The sequence below is a fragment of the Diabrotica virgifera genome, chromosome 8 (assembly GCF_917563875.1).
Source record: "Diabrotica virgifera virgifera chromosome 8, PGI_DIABVI_V3a".
Lineage (NCBI taxonomy): Eukaryota > Metazoa > Arthropoda > Insecta > Coleoptera > Chrysomelidae > Diabrotica > Diabrotica virgifera.
The window spans coordinates 189,499,003-189,516,818 of record NC_065450.1 but is presented as its reverse complement, the minus strand read 5'-3'; the positions used below and the strand labels follow the sequence as shown (position 1 = coordinate 189,516,818).

General features: G+C 33.1%; 1 protein-coding gene across 1 annotated transcript in view; it reads left to right on the top strand.

Annotated features, from left to right (window-relative positions):
* Positions 1-2,618: 2,618 nt before the first annotated feature.
* Positions 2,619-17,816, top strand: part of LOC114334749 (uncharacterized) — a 401,766-nt gene continuing 386,568 nt past the window's right edge. Inside the window, exon 1 of the mRNA XM_050659716.1 lies at positions 2,619-2,852. Within this exon, the coding sequence (XP_050515673.1) occupies positions 2,795-2,852 (58 nt within the window). The 5' untranslated portion in view covers positions 2,619-2,794. The remainder of the gene's footprint in view (positions 2,853-17,816) is intronic.

The window sequence follows — 17,816 nt, the reverse complement described above, 5'->3', positions numbered from 1 at the left end:
AGACGACTTTAAAATGATATTGCCAATATTGATGAGTTGCGTTCCTGGGACGACTTTACTAAAAGATAGTTCATTCGATTTCATGAAATCAATCCCAACTCAAGAATATCCGCCATAAAAAATCATAGCATGTGATCTGTCTTTAAAAAGACAACCAAATGCAACGGTGGCAATGAAATTCTCGCGTTAGAGATTCCATAGTAAATCACGATGTAAACCCAAATACTTACGATGTCGGGATAGTATCACGAGGTTTTTCCTGGTTTTCCCTCGTGATTTACTATGGAATCTCTAACGCGAGAATTTCATTGCCACCGTTGCATTTGGTTGTCTTTTTAAAGACAGATCACATACTATGATTTTTTATGGCGGATATTCTTGAGTTGGGATTGATTTCATGTAATCGAATGAACTATCTTTTAGTAAAGTCGTCCCAGGAACGCAACTCATCAATATTGGCAATATCATTTTAAAGTCGTCTACTTTAAAATGTATAATAGGTGTCTGAATTGCCGATATAAATGAGTCAGATTAAATAAATTATTAGAAGAATTTTTTACTAAGCAAAAACATTTTTGTTTATTTAGTATTATTTTGTATTTTGACAACGACACCCGACTTGGGCGTCGAAACGTTAATAAAATCATTTTTAGGTAAAATTGTGGCTTATTTCCCATTTGAATGTACTTGATTATAAAAATGCCACAAGAAAATAGCTTCAGAACATGAAGTAATCCTATTCCCAACTAAGGGGGAGCACTAGGTTCAGACAAGAATTTAGGGATGCCAGAAGGAGAAAAAGATTTTAGAGACGCACAGCTATCCATTTTGTCTTTTTGGAACAAACCTTCTCACGACTAAGGACGTGCAAAAGGACCGGAAGCGAAGTCAAGGATATAAAGTTGCGGAAAACTACCCACCAAGTAGGTAAGGGTTAGAAAATGAAGAATTTTTAGAGTAAATGATATATAAATGAACAATTATGATAAATGATTTGAAATATGATGTATGATGAAGGAAGATATTATATGAAATATAAAGTAAATGATAAATGAAATAATGAAGAAATATGAAGAAGAAGAAGAATAAGAAGAAGAAGAAGAAGAAGAAGAAGAAGAAGAAGAAGAAGAGGGAGAAGAAGATGAAGAAGAAGACGATGAAGAAGAAGAAGAAGAAGAAGAAGAAGAAGAAGAAGAAGAAGAAGAAGAAGAAGAAGAAGAAGAGTTATGTTTAATAGTACACTGTGAATAAAGTACTAAGTATAAAGAAAATGAAAAATATGTATTAGTAAAGTACCGGTCAAGAAGAAGAGGAAGAAGAGAATTTCTAATAGAAGAACATGTAAAAATCTGAGGAGATAAAAAGAAATGTCTTATAAAAGTCTAGTAACAGAATAAGAATTAAGAGAATAAATTAAATTTTAAGAGTTTAAGTTGTAATTTCTTTTTAAATATTTGAGTTAAAGTATAAAATATAATTTCTGAGTGTAGAATTTCGCGAGTAATGAGAAAAGAAATAAGTAAGAATAGACAATATTTTACATTATTGAAGTTTGTGTCTGTAAATTATGTATATGTATTTATTATTTAGGTTTAATGTTTTCAAGGTAATGTTTGTGTTTTATTGGCGTAAAAAAGTGAAAGTGTAAAATAAGCAAGCTTGTACATAGTTTCATTTTCATTTGGATAGGTCAGTATTAATATGATACAATTTTGACCGAGGTATAAAAAATAGTATTTGTTAGTAAACACACCGTATAATTTATCCTAATACCAATTAAAATGTTGTTTCATTTCGTAAATCAGATAATAAAAACACTCTTAAACAGAGGAAGGATGGTGTCCTGGAATAAGATTAAGATTTGTATAAGTATCAGAAGATGAATTAATATTAAATAATGTCAAATATTGAACTGGGTCAAGATTGTGTAATATCGACTAATATTTGGGTTCTGAATAAGCAACCCGTGGATGATTGCAAGAACATAGTTTGATTGTCAAAAATAATACAATGAGAAAACAGAATAAACTTGGTGTTCGTTGAGTGAAGATGTTTTATTCTCCCTTAACTACTTAACATTGAAAAGAACCCTTAGCCACCACCTTAGTTACCAGATATATTAGATGATACACATTGCAAGAAACAGAGAGTTAATGGAAAATGTGATCGCTAAAATCCGTTAGTGGATTTGCATCTGAAGAAGAAGAAGATGTTTTTGGTATAAAGGTAAAATCTTTGGAGTTACAGAGCAATAATTAAAAAAACACGATTTCAGAGCGCTAGGTTGTTTATAAGAAAATATCACAGTATCTGCTATCTGCGTACGTTTCATGCCTGTATTATTAATAAGTACAGTCATAAGATTTGATTCCAGCAATAAAATTGATGTTAAATAACTTTTCCTTGTTTTTTTTTCTAATTTGCCCAAAAGTTATTTTTGAGCATTATAAAACTGACCAAAACCTTAATTTTTAGAGAAAACATTCCCACTCAATCCACAAGTCAAACGGCCAACCTTCTCCGTGGATATCTTGTCGCCTCCTGGACTCATCCAGAGTGTCGTTGACGCGTGCGCCCCCAAGTAGAACCGCCACTTGCACGATTCCAACCCTCAACCCCATGCAGCGTGTGACTCGCGGTCCAGCGCTTCGTCTTCACCGTTGTTGTAATCGGCGACGTGGCCTGACGCCCTCGATAGACGCCTGCGACCGACGCCACCGCTAACGACGCTTCTACATCGCGACGCTCTTGAGGTTAACTCCAGGGGGGCAAAATTTACGATGTATGTTTATTCATGAAAGGCATGTACGCTGAGTTCGTTTTGAGTTTTTTGTTTATAGTTTTGAAGAAAGGTGAGTTGATTATTCAGATATTTACATTTTTTCATTAGTTTTAAATTAGATGTGACTCAGAAGCTTTTACAGGGTGATTGATTAGTGGGGTAAAGTTGCGTTGATCCGTTATTGTAACAGATAGCAATAAAAGTTAATAACAAAAATTGTAGCCAACTTTAAGCTTCACATTTCAAAATTAATTAGAATGTTACAGGGTGTTTGATAGCATAGTGGCAGACCAAACATATGTTTGTTTTTTTTTAATAGAATTTCTATTATACCCTGTATTCGATTTTATATTCTTAATCTTCTTAACTTCTCCATTACAAAAATATAAAGGTTTGTTAGGTTATACATGGTTATAAGCAATTTTATATGAAATATGAAAATAAAAGTTATTAGCAAAAATTGTAGCCAACTTTGAGCTTCACATTTTAAAATTAATTAGAATGTTACAGGGTGTTTGGTAACATAGTGGCAGAATAAACCTTTGTTTGTTTTTTAAATGGAATTTCTATTATACCCTGTATTCTATTTTATATTCGTAATCTTCTTATCTTCTTCATTACAAAAATGTAAAGGTTTGGTAAGTTATACGGGGTATTTACAAAGTTATAACCAATTTTACATGAAATTCATAACAAGTTCAACTCACTGTATAGATAAAAATAAGCACAAACGCAATGGATCCTTGATACCATATTTTTTAATTTATTGTTAAAATTTTCATAAATGATTGATATTGCTCATTTTCTTTATATTGAATACAGGATAAGTCAAAACGAAAGTACATTATTTTCTCAGTAATTTTAAATGGAATATCCAGTATTTATATCACTTTTGAAAAGTACCATTACCGTACTTTAATTTTTATATAACATAACCCTATGTCTAAGTTTATTAGATTTCTAGATGTTTTCATTTTTCAAATTCTCCGTATTCAAAATAAAGGCTTTAAGCTATCTTTTTTTAGAATCTATGAAAATAAATAAATTAAAAAAGATAGATATACACAGATATTACGTTATACAGAGTGATCGATTACCTAGTGTGATAATGGTCCTTAGATCCGCTATAGTGTAATAGATAGCAATAAAAGTTCTTCTTCTCTATTCTTCTTTTTATATAGAGATTACTCTGTCTGTTTTTCAATGTGCCTCCAGTAAGTTGTCATTCCATCTTTTTCGTGGTCTTCCCAGTGATCGTCTTCCTATTGGGGAACCGCCTCTCGCCGTCCGTACTACTCTATTTGTTGTCATTCGGCTTATGTGGTCGTTCAATTCTACTCTTCTGCTTTTCACCCAGTTATTAATGTTGTCCACCTTGCATCTCCTTCGTATATCTGCACTTCTAGCTCTATCCCACAACAGCGCCTTACCATCGATTTTTCGCAATGTTTTCATATCTGCTGTTTCTAGCATTCTTTTTGTCCTTTCTGTATCATGTCGTGTTTCTGCCGCGTATGTCATTATTGGTCTGATAACTGTTTTGTAAATTCTGCCTTTCACTTCTTTTCCGATGTTTTTATTTCTCCATATTGTTTCATTCAGGCAACCTGCGGCTCTGTTTGCTTTATTCACCTGATCTTCCACTTCTGTTTCGAGCTTTTCGTAGCTACATAGTGTGATGCCTAGATATTTAAACTCCATGACTTGTTCTATTATTTGACCCTCCAGCTCTAATTTACACCTTATTAGATCTGCTGTTATAACCATTCATTTAGTCTTTTTTGGGGAAATTAACATGTTAAATTTTCTAGCGGTTATATTAAATTCGTGCAGCATACGTTATAAATCATCTTCACTTTGAGAGATTAGTATTGCGTCGTCTACATAGCAGATTATTTTAAGTTGTTTTTCTCCCTTTTGGTATCCTTTTTTAGTTCTTACTTTTTTTATTATTTCGTCCATGATCAGGCTGAACAACAGAGGACTCAGGGAATCTCCCTGTCTTATCCCATTGCCAGCTTCAATTGGGTCAGTTAGTTCTTCATCTACTTTTACTTTTTATTAATAAAAGTTATATTAATAATAAAAGTTATTAACAAAAATTATAGCAAATTTTGTGCTTCACATTAGAAAATTAGTCAGAATGTTACATGGTGTTCGATAACATAGTGGCAGACTAAATATATGTTCTTTTTAATAGAACACCCTGTATTTTATTTTATGTTGGAAATCCCGTTAAGTTCTCCATCACAAACATATAAAGGTTTCTTATGTTATACAAGGTATATACAAATGTATAAACAATTTTATATGAAAATTGTAACAAGTTTTACTCCCTGTATAAATAAAAATAAGTACAACAGCAATGGATTATTGATGCCGTATTTTTTTATTTGTTGTTAAAATTTTCAAAAACGATTGATATTTTTAGTTCTCCTTATATCAAATACAGGGTGACTCAAAGCGTAAGTACATTATTTTCTTAGTAATTTTAATCCGGACACCCTGTATTTTATATCACTATTATTGAAAAGGACCATTACCGTGCTTTAATTTTTATATAACATTCCATCTGCCCAATTTATTAGTTTTCGAGGTATTTTAATTTTCCGAGCAAAGTATTAATTAGGTGTCAAAATTTTTACAAATTTTAAGTAAGCCATGACTCAGTTGTCGAAAACTGACAGTTTATCATAATAAAATTGTTTGTGTATTATGTTATTAAATAGTTGAGATAAATTTTACTATTGATGAAATGGTAAAACAATAAAAATGCATTATTATCAATAAGAATTTATCATGAACGGTTCCCTGAAAGACGACAACTTTGAAACGAGCTTTGAAAGATTGAAGGATCGGTTTAACCTCACTGGTTCAGTAATGTAAAGTACTGTAACAGAGGAAAACGAAATAAATGTGCTGCTGGCAGTTTCTGAAAATCTTTATACAAGCATACGAAACTAGATGGTTGCTGAACGTATGGGGAGGTATTGTTGGCAACTATGTCGTGGAACCATATATTTTTTCTGAAGAAAATCTCAATGGTGAAATGAATTTAGATATTTTGGAGAATCTATTTCTCATATTGTTGGAAGACGTTGCACTTTGTATACTTACGTGAAAAAATGTGGTTGTACCGTGCTCCTGCACCGTACAACCACATTTTAATCCATAATCCATAATGCATTGACTCAAAGTAAACTTGACGATCGGTTCCCTGATAAATGAATTTGAATAAATGGACCAGTACGTTAGCCAGACAGATCACCAGAATTTAATAAGCTGCAGTAATTTTTTTGGGTTACCTTAAGAATGGAGAAAATACCTCGAACAAAAAGAGATAAGATCAAAAATAGAATACAAAATGTATTTCAAAGTGTTAATTTACAAATGCGTCGTAGTGTAACTCATTCAATTGCCGTTTTTAGGCGTGCATAAATGTGTTAGGAGGTCATTTTGGACACCTTATGTAATTATATTTAAAATATTTTATTAAATGTACCTTTTAACTTTTCCAAAAATGTTGTACTTTGTGTTCATGTTTTTTTTTTGTAAAATGTATTATTGTAAATTGTTTTTCGTTCTTTATTGGTTGTATAACTCTTAAATCAGGGCACTGTGCAGTGAAACAATGGAAAGCTTGGTCAGGCGTAGCACTGATAGGGCACTGATCTATTACGGTCACGTCACGGATGTGTACGAATCGAGATTTTATGGACTAATTTCGTAAAAAGTTAAATAACTAATATTTAATATTTTTTACAAAAAAATAAGGTTTATAAGTTATTATACAATATAAACTATAGGTCTGGAGCCCGCGTATGAAAAAAAAAAAGTTTATTAATAGCAAGCTGAAAATTTTTTTAATAGCTTAAAGATGTCCAGTCGGACAAATTTTGATGTATGGAATCACTGGAACAGGTGAAGTTTTAATTGTGGAACAGGTTAAAAATTTGAAACGTCAGACTACGAAAACGGCCCATGTACTTTGTCGAACAGAACTTCCAATTAATTTGTTACCCTTTCATTAAACTGCGCTGCAAAACTCAGACTGCTATTTATCACCAACTTGGCATTTTAATGAGTGGAACACGTAGAACATGTCAAATGACAGGAATTATGACAGGTGACAAATACCAGTCTGATTTTTGCATGAGAGTTTAATGAAAGGGTAACAAATCAATTGGAAGTTCTGTCCGACAAAACACATGGGACGATTTTGTGGTCTGACGTTCCAAATTTTCTGACCCTTTGTGACCTGTTCCACGATTAAAACTTTCCCTGTTTCAGTGTTCCGATACATCAAAGTTTGCCCGACTAGACACCCTTAAGCTATTAACAAATTTTCAGCTTTCTATTAATCAACTTTTTTTTCATACGTGGGATCCAGACCTACTATTTATTGAGTTTAAAGTGAAAACCGTGCCTATAACCAAAAAGATACGTGTTTCGGTGCCACAAACGATAATTTAAGAAAAGTCGTAATGTAACTATCCCTTTCTCCATCAAAACCTTTTGAGAAACCACTAAATTTTTATTAAATTTATTATGAAAGTAATTTAATGTCCGTGTTTCCTTCTTTTATACTCTCGAAGTAAGTTGATATATGTGTTTCTCCTCAGGTAGGTTATACTACGTGCACACAGATCACAAGTAGCTATAATAAAAAGGCCAGGAAAAAACCCGAGAAAAAAACTTTTGCTACGGTAACAGTTTCTATTCATTCACGCCTTCTCGGCGGAAAGCGATAATTCAAATTTTCATCCTTGTTAAGTCTTTTTTCAAGTACCTAACAAAATTGGAGTGTGTGGATTTATACTTATAAAGTACTGGCTGCAAGAATAACCCAATAAATAACTTCTTAAAAAAGGGGTTAGGTTATTTCTATAAATCATTTAAAAAAATACTTGGAAAATAAAATTGGAAATATTACATTGCCAACAAAAAATAATCTAAAATATTTTAAAATAAAATAAAATAATCTTCTACACACGATATCAAATTTGTCGGTACAACGACGAAAGTTCTTCGTAGTACAATCAATTTTTCCATTTTGAGTACCGAACTAATTTGAGTAAATCAATTAAGAAACAGCCGCATTATACTCCTTTGGAGATCCATCCATAGATTTTTCGTTGTCATGTTCTTTCTTCTTTAAGCGGCATCTCTGCGACGAAGGTTGGCAATCGTCATGGCTATTCTGACCTTCGAGGCAGCTGCTCTGAACCGTTACCTTGAGCTGCAACCAAACAATTTTCTCAGATTCTTCAACCAGGAAACGCGTCTGCTTTCTACGCTTTTCCTACCCTCTATTTTTACTTGAATTATGAGTCTCAAGATGTTGCAATTTCCTTTCTTATATTGTGTTTTCAATTTTCCTCTCTCTGCTTATTCCCAGGAGCGTCATTTGAAATTTTTCTAGGGGGGACAAACATTATATATATGTTACAGTTCAAGTTGATTATCCAGTTGGAGTTGACTTTTACTAGTTCGAGTCAACTCTAACGGCTGGTTTCAGTAAAAGTTGATTATAAATATAAAATGAAGAATTATGTTCAACATTTACTAGTAAAAGTAGACTCCAACTAGTTAAAGTATACTCTTCCCAATGCCATTTAGTAAAAGTTGATTCTGATTCACACAAACAGCCGATTCTAGAAATTAAATGTTACTGAATATGTTCAAATTAGTCTAGGCTGTATCGTCGCCCCCGTTGGTAAATTACTCCGATTCGACTTGTTTGCACAAACTTACTCAAAAAGAGGTCCTTATAACAAATCTACTGGGTGCCAGGCAGTACCTTGATCGATAAATTGTTTAAACAATTTTATTTTAGACAAATTCACAAAAATAATTTTTTCACTTCGAACAATTTTTTTTTAGATCATTTGGGTTATTCTGAGCAAAAAAAGGTATTTTGTGATTTCTCTCTAAAATTGATTGTTGTACTGTAAAGAGTTATACGCGATTTAAAATTTGAAAAATGCGAAAACAGCCATTTTTAAGGCTTAATAACTCGGTTAAAATCCATTATTATGAAAGTCTGAAAGTGACCAAATCAAAGTTTATAGCTCCCTCTACAAGATCCAGCAGAAATTTTTGTCACTATTTTATTACTAATTATTAACAATGAGCGCTAAGTGCGTATTAGGCGGCCGTCAATGGTGAGTGCTAAAGAGATGCACCATTCCGGCCGTCCAATGGTGAATCTCACTCGCACTCACATTGACGGCCGCCTCAATACACGCTTAGCGCTCATTGTTACTAAGCTTTATCTTTAATTATTAACAATGAGCGCTAAGTGCGTATTAGGCGGCCGTCAATGGTGAGTGCTAAAGAGATGCACCATTCCGGCCGTCCAATGGTGAATCTCACTCGCACTCACATTGACGGCCGCCTCAATACACGCTTAGCGCTCATTGTTGATAATTAAAAATAATACCTTATTAATGAAATAATGACAAAAATTTCTTTAGGGTCTTATAGAGGTAGCTTTAATCTTTGATTTTTTTTAGTTTCTGACTTTCATAATATATAATATCGTATGGCATTTTCGCCTTTCGGACAGTTCCGGCGCCAATTACACCTTTAACCCTGTTTCAAGTAACTAGTGTCGATGTACACTAGCCCAGGGGGACCGACGGTTTAACGTGCTTTCCGAGACACGGTGAGATGGCTCGTGTCATTATTGGAAATGAAAATGGTTTGTCTTTGGCAGGGCTCGAACTCACGTGCACTGGCGTATGAGGTCAGAGATTATGCCGTTACTCCACGGCCGCTCGCTCGACTTTCACAATAATTATCGTTAACCGAGTTATTAAACCTTGAAAATGGTTATTTTTGCGTTTTTCAAATTTAAAGTCGCTAATAACTCGACAACAGTCGATTTTAGAGAAAAAAAGGCCCAAAGGATCTAAAAAAAATTTGTACGAAGTGAAAAAATTATTTTTGCGAATTTGTTTAAAATCATTGTTTATCGCCAAACGTCACTAAAATCATTCATTATTGTACTCATTTGCCCTCATTTTCGGCAGTAAAGTAACACTTTTTTGTATTGAAAGAAGAATGTTACTTTACCTGCCGCGATAATTAATCAAATTAACCGAGATTGAATGTAAGTGGTCAATGGCAGCAATCGATTATTTATTTGAGTGAAATTAAAATTTATTTACTTTAATTATTAAAAATATTGTACAAAATTTATCTTATTATTAATAAAATTTATGTCAAAAAGAAAATTCTGTAGTGTTTCGCAATTATATTCATACAAAATAAATCAAAATTTTACAGATTTAGTAATTAGGTAGGTATAAACTATCGATTAAACATCAAAACCGGCCATCATGCAAAAGTCATCTGTCATTACTGTCATACGAATTTTTTATTTCGTCTAAAATTAAAACAATTTCCTGAAAGTTTTAAGTAAGTGTTAATGTTTTTTATGATTGTACGCACCACCTCAATACTCTTTATCGAACGCGTCTGTTGCTCGCTTCGCTTCCTCTGCTCGTAATATCAGACTCGTTCGATAAAGAGCCACTTTACGGACTTGGTACATAAATAAATATTAAACAATTTTTCGACCACGGTACTGCCTGGTACCATCTGTTCGACAGCGAGTATAACTCCTCGTTAATTATAACAGGTGGAATGACAAATGAGGTGTCAAAAGAAAGATTAATATCCAAGGATGGTACTAAAGGTGACAAATTTAACCTAGGCTGTCTGTCCGTCCGTCCGCGAATATAACTCCTCCGTCATTATAACAGGTAGATTGACAAATCTTCTTCTTCTTCTTTTTGTATAGACATTACTTTGTCTGTTTTTTCAATGTGCTTCTAGTAAGTTGTCGTTCCATCGTTTTCGTGGTCTTCCCACTGAACGTCTTCCTATTGGGGAACCGTCTCTCGCTGTCCTGACTACCCTATTTGTTGTCATTCGACTTATGTGGTCATTCTATTCTATTCTTCTGTCTGTTATCCAGTTATAAATGTTATCCACCTTGCATCTTCGTCGTATATCTGTACTTCTAGCTCTGTCCCATAGAGTCTTACTATCGATTTTTCGAAGGGTTTTCATCTCGACTGTTTCGAGCAATCTTTTTGTCCTCTCTGTGTCGGGTAGTGTTTCTGCCGCGTATGTCATTATTGGTCTGATGACTGTTTTGTAAATTCTGCCTTTCATTTCTTTTCCGATATGACAAATGAGGTGTCAAATGAAAGCTTATAATCCAAGGATGGTAATATACATTTTCTTCTTTCATCCATTAAATCCAATATTCCCTGTCATCCATCTTTGCTTCCGTGGTCGCTCTTTTGTGAGCATTTCAGTTGCCGTTGCAAGGGCGTTTCTGATTTCCTCCCGAAGGCGAAAGTTAAGGATGTTTAAGTATATGAAAGTGTGCTAAAAAACAGTGCGAAAAAGTAAAACCCATTTAAAATACATTGTTACTTCAGACACACTTTATACCCTTCATGCACTGCTATCTATATTTACAATTTTCACACAATAAAACCTTTACATTTACATAATATGAGATAGAGTAGATAAAAATTATTTTTGTGAATTTGGTTAACAAAAATTGGTTAAACAATTTTTCGACCGCGGTACCGCGTGACACCTTGTGCATTTGTTACAAGGATTGTTATAAGTTTGTGCAAAAAATCGAATCAGAATAATTTACCTAACGGGGGCGACGTTACAGACTCTACTAATAAGTAGTTGAAACGGTCAAAACAAAGAAACGCACACTCATCAAAAATGCACTTGAGATTCTCGTATAATCAACATTTTTTGAATCGATCCAGGAAGAGTCAACTCCAACTAGTAAAAGTTGATTTAAATTTTTAAAATCAACTTTTACTGCTCGTTTCAGTTGGAGTTGACTCCAATGGAGTCAACTCTAACTGAGAATCAACTTGAACTGTAACATATACAATACATTATATATGCAAACATAATACAAAATTGATCTATTTTTTGTAAATTTCAGTCATTTTCAGGGTCAGGAGGGGTGCAAATGCACCCTGACCCTATCAAATGACGGCCCTGCTTATTCCCCTTAACACTATTATATTCGTGACTCTCTCTACCCAAGAATTCCTTAATACTCTTCTAAATGTTCACATTTCAAACGCGTTAAGTAGATTTATTGCATTTCGCTTTAATGTCCATGATTCAGCTCCATAGTAAAGCACACTTTGTGTATTACATTTAATTAGTGTTATTCTGAGGGCCAATGTTAGATATTTGCTGCATAAAATCTTTTTCATTTTCACGAAGTTGGCACGTGCTTTTTCAGTCCTCACTATTATTTCTGCAGTATAATCGTTATTTTCTGTGATAATCCCAAATAAGTATATATTTTCTACTCTCTCAATCTGCTGGCCGCCTACTGTTATTATTGCGTTTGTATTGTCGTTCTTGCTAATTTTCATAAATTTAGTTTTTTTGTGTTAAGACAGAGTCCGTAATCTCCACTATATCTTAATATTTTTTTTATTGTTCTTCCTAAGTCTTCCAAGTTGTCATCTATTATGACTGTATCGTCGGCAAACCTAATGTTGTCAATTAAACTTCCATTCACTTTTATGCCGACTGTCTCGTTTACCAAAGCTTCTTGTATGATTTCTTCAGAATAGGCATTAAACAATCACAGCGACAGTATGCAACCTTACTTGACCCCTCTCCTTATCTCCATTTCTTCTGACACTGCTCTTCCAATTTTCACATTTTTTGATCGTTGCCTGTAGTGATTTTGATATCAATGTTACATCCCTCACATCCAGATTCCAGGTACTTCTATAAGTCGGTCCTTGTTTTACCTTATCGAATGCTTTATTTTAGTCTATAAAGCATACAGGGTGGTGAATCGTAAAACGGGCCATAGGAAACTCAAAGTAAAATTATAAACTGTTAAATTACAGCTTTCCTAATTATTTTACATAAAAGTCATGAGAATCTATTAGTAGAGGATTAAAATCTGTATTAAAAACAAAAGTTAAAATGTTTGTACTATTTAAACACATTGCAAAAGTTTGAAAAATATCTACATTTGTCACAATAGATATGTGTGTAAAACTTAGGCCCACGGTACCATTTAACTAACAGTGCGCACACTATTGACTGAATAAAACATCTTTATTATTAATAATTTCTCCTCAACTGAGGGTATCTTATAAATTTTATTATTTTTTAAACAATAAATAATAAAATAAAAATTTTGACAGCTCAAACATTGCTAATATTAACTTCATTGTGACCGAACGCAACCGATACACATTATGGCACTGTGTATGGCCTAACTTTGGCGTGATCCTCTGAAAAATTTATTATATTTTTACAAAATTTTGGAAAATTTTTAATTCGTAGAACAACTGTAACAGTTGTTTTCAATACAGATTTCAATTCTGTACAAATAGATTCTCATGTGTTTTGATGTAAAATAATTAGGGAAGCAGGAATTCGACAGTTTTAGAATCTTACATTGAATTTCCTATGGTCCGTTTTCCAATTCACCACCCGGTACATAAAGATCTCGGTTAACATCCAAGCATTTTTGGGTCAGCACGTTAAAAGAAAATAGTGCCTCTTTTATGCCCACTCCATTCTGAATTCCAAACTGGTAATCACTAAATATCCATCTCCATCTTAGCGTGTATCCTATTATGATGACTTTTAGCAGGGTTTCTACATTAGACTTATAGTTCGATAATCACTACCTTCTTTGGAATTTACTTTCTTTATTCAACAAATAAATATTGACGTCAGCATTTGACGTGGAATGATTCCTGTGGAATAGGTTGTGTTAAATTATGGGACTAAAATATTTATATTTTTTTCATTGAGCAGTTTTAGCAATTCACTTGGTATTTCGTCGGGAGCAACAGCTTTATTTTTCATGGACTTTGCTGAATTCAGAACTTCTGACTTTTTTATTTCGGGTCCCTCGTATTTACTCAAATTATCTTCATATATATTTTCCTGTCTCTAATCATGAGATAATTCCTCTATTATTTTCCATCTTCTTAATTTCTGTTTTGTCTCCATTAGAATGTTTCCTTGTTTGTCCAATAATAGTATGTATGCTTTATTTGTAGTAACTCCATCTTTAAATGAACATTCCAAATACTCTGTTTTTGTCCTACTAAGTTTTAATCCTTTTTCCTCCAGAGCTTGTCTCCACAGTTGTAGTTTTTGTTCTAAGTCTCTTTCACTATTTCCCATTAACACTACATCATCAGCATACATTAGGCACCATGGAATGCTACCCTGTAGTTTCGCTGTTATCTGGTCCAAAACTAATGAGAAAAAATAAGGACTAAGCACCGAGTCTTGGTGCAGTCCTAATTTTACCTGAAATTTATCAGTCTCTCCCACACCTCTGCTAACACTAGTGGTTACTCCCTCATACATATCTCTCACAATCTTTACATATTCGCCAGGGACTCCTTTCTTATTGAGTGCCCACCACAGAATCTCTCGAGGAACTCTATCATATGCTTTCTCAAGATCAATGAATACCATAGGAGCGTTGGTCTCTTTTTTCCTGTATTTTTGCATCAGTTGCCTTACAATGAAAATTGAATCTCTTGTTGATCTGCACTGCATAAAGCCAAATTGATTATCGGATAGTTCGGTTTCTTCACGTATTCGTCTATCAATTACTCTCTCCCATATTTTCATGGTGTGACTAAGTAGTTTTATAGCCCTCTAGTTTGTAAATTGTTGTATGTCTCCGTTGTTTTTGTAGACAGGTACTAATATACTGCTTCTCCATTCGTCTGGCATTTGTCTAACTTCCATAATTCTATTAAATAGACCTGCTAGCCAACTAATTCCTGTCTCTCCCAATGCTCTTCATACGTCCCCAGGAATATCATCTGGTCCGACTGCTTTTGTTTCTTTATTTTTTGAAGCGCTTGGGCCACTTCCTCGTTTGCTATTCAGGTAACCATTGCTGTTACTGTCTCCGTTAACTCCACAGGCTGTCTGTCAAATTCTTCATTTAATAAACTGTCACAATACTTTCTACATCTCTTTTTGACATCTTTTCGTGAATTAGTATTTTATTATTTTCATCTCGGACACATCTTATCTGATTAAAATCTCTTGCTTTCTTTGCTTCCTGTTTGGCTATTTTATAAAGGGTGTAACAAAAATACAGGTCATAAATTAAATCACCTATTCTGGGACCAAAAATAGTTCGAATGAACCTAACTTACCTTAGTACAAATATGCACATGAAAAAAGTTACAGCCCTTTGAAGTTACAAAATGAAGATCGATTTTTTCCAATATATCGAAAACTATTAGAGATTTTTTATTGAAAATGGACATGTAGCATTTTTATGACAGGAATATCTTAAAGAAAAATTATAGTGAAATTTGTGCACCCCATAAAAATGTTATGGGGGTTTTGTTCCCTTAAACCCACCCAAACTATTGTGTACGTTACAATTAAATTATTAGTGTGATACTATTAGTTAAATTCAATATTTTTAAAACTTTTTTGGTTCTTAGTATTTTTTCTACAAGGCAGTTTTATCGAGTTACGGCTTCTTTTCTAATATGTTTACATAGAGATTTTATGGGGGTTTTGTTCCTTTAAACCTCCCAAATGGTTGTGTACGTTCCAATTAAACTATTACTGCGATACCATTAGTTAAACACAGGTTTCTAAAACTTTTTTAAAAATAAAATATGAAAAAAAAGAATGGAAAAATATTACAAGCATGTCAAAAAATTTATATTTTTCTTTACATCAAGAACTTCCTCCGCCACCTGAATACATATTTAAATATAACCTGCCAAAGCAAGTTATTTCTACTATCGTCAGATTAAAAACTCGACACGTGAAATATGAGGCACATCTGCACAAATTAGGAATAATTAATTCATCTGTTCATTCTGTTTTTGTGATAATGTTTCGATTAGAGATTTAAACCATATTTTCTTGGAATGCAAAATTAACGAGAGACATATAAATCAATTATATTACAATTTACAACAAACACAAGTTCATTTTCCAATTAGTATAGAATATCTACTAAGTTGTCATAAAATGGAAATATTTAAATTTTTCATAAACTACTTGAAAGAAACAAATATAATCATTTAAGTGAAATACGTATAAATACAGTAGAACCCCGTAAATCCGAACCCCGCGAATCCGAACTTTCGGCAAATCCGAACCAACGGAAAGTGAAAAAAATTTCAAAATTCAAGACAAAAACTTAAAAACATGATTATTATACAGAGTAAAGCCAGAAGATTGGACAATGTAGGATTACTAGGACTTTGACATTTAAAATTTCTTAAAAATTAATATTATACTTTAATATATAGGTTTATAAAGTATTTATAAAGGTTAAACACAAACTTACTTTGGTTCTCTCGTAGTCAACTTGAGTCCAAAAATATTGTCCACACTCTTGCGAGAACGTTTGGCTACTCAAAATCACAATGAAAGCTTTGAACTACTAGTTAAGGCTAACTTTCGGATAATCCGAACTTTTCGGAATCCGAACAGGCTGTCCCCCCAATTAGTTCGGATTTGCGGGGTTCTACTGTATAACAAAACTAATAAATTGAGGTAAAAATAAAATAAAAATCTGTGGCTAACGGACTCGCATCCAAGCCATTTTTTCACACAAACACACTAAAATTTTTTGCTTCTTTGTATTTTTTCGATAAGGCACCTTTTATCGAGATGTGGCTTCTTTTTTAATATGGTTCAAAATATAGCTAAAAATGAAAATCAAAAATAAATTTTCCTATTATTACCAAGTCTCCATAATCGTACTTAGCCATATAAAAATATGTGGTGGATTTGACAAATATGCAAAATATCTCGATAAATACTGACTTTTCGAAAAAGTACTAAGCGGCGAAAAAGTTTTTAAAGCATTGTGTTTAACTAATGGTACTACAATAATAATTCAATTGGAAGGTACACAACAGTTTGGGGGGGTTTAAAGAACAAAACCCTCATAAAATTTTTATGGGCTGTCTAAATTTCACTATAATTTTTTCTTAAGATACTACTAATATAAGAATGCCACATGTTCATTTTCAATTAAAAATCTCCAATAGTGTTCGATATATTGGAAAAAATCGATTTTCATTTTGTAACTTCAAAGGGCTGTAACTTTTTTTATGTGTACATTTGTACTAAGGTAAGTTAGGTTCAATCGAACTATTTTTGGTCCCAGAATATGTGATTAAATTTATGACCTGTATTTTTGTTACACCCTGTATATCTTTGTTTCGCTTTCCCTGGTATCAAGTTGATCGTATAGGTTTGAATACGCTTCTGCTTTAGCTTTTGCTACTGCTACTTTCGCTTTCTTTTTGGCGACCATATAGTTTTGAAGATTTATGTCCGATCTGGGTTCTTGCCACTTTTTATATATAATTGTGTATATGTAATTGGAGAACATTTTAAGTTTAAAAAAATTGTGTAAATTTTATTGATACATTTTTGACCCTGGCTACATGCAAATTTGTTAATAGGGAACCTTTTTAAGCAAGGTGGTGAAAGGAAAATTGAATCAGAATATTTTTCCGCACATACATGTAAGTTTTCTTTAAAGACAATCGTAATAAAAGTCCGTTTGATGTTTAACAGTTTTAATTAATAAAATAGATAACTAAATTACTGATGCTATTAAATTGACGAAATGTAAAAGTGCTTGTGTAAATGCGACTAAAATCTTACGTGTTCTTATTCTTACAAAAAAAAAAGAAATATATTTATAAATAATTTGCGTCTAATCAATATAATACCCGTCTTAATTCGTCTTTTTACATCTTATTATCCCTAAGAACACGTCCGTCGCGTTTATGATGTTGAAATGTATTCGTTCTCGTTCCCTACGCTAAAGCAAACCCTCTTAGGCTAATCTCTTTTTCCCTGTGAAAGAACCCAATTAAAATTGGTTCAAAGTATGTACCGACCCGCCGCCGTCTTTTTCCAATAAACTAAAATCATAAAGTTAAAAGTAGTCCGCTACCGTCGCCGTAATCCCCAATTC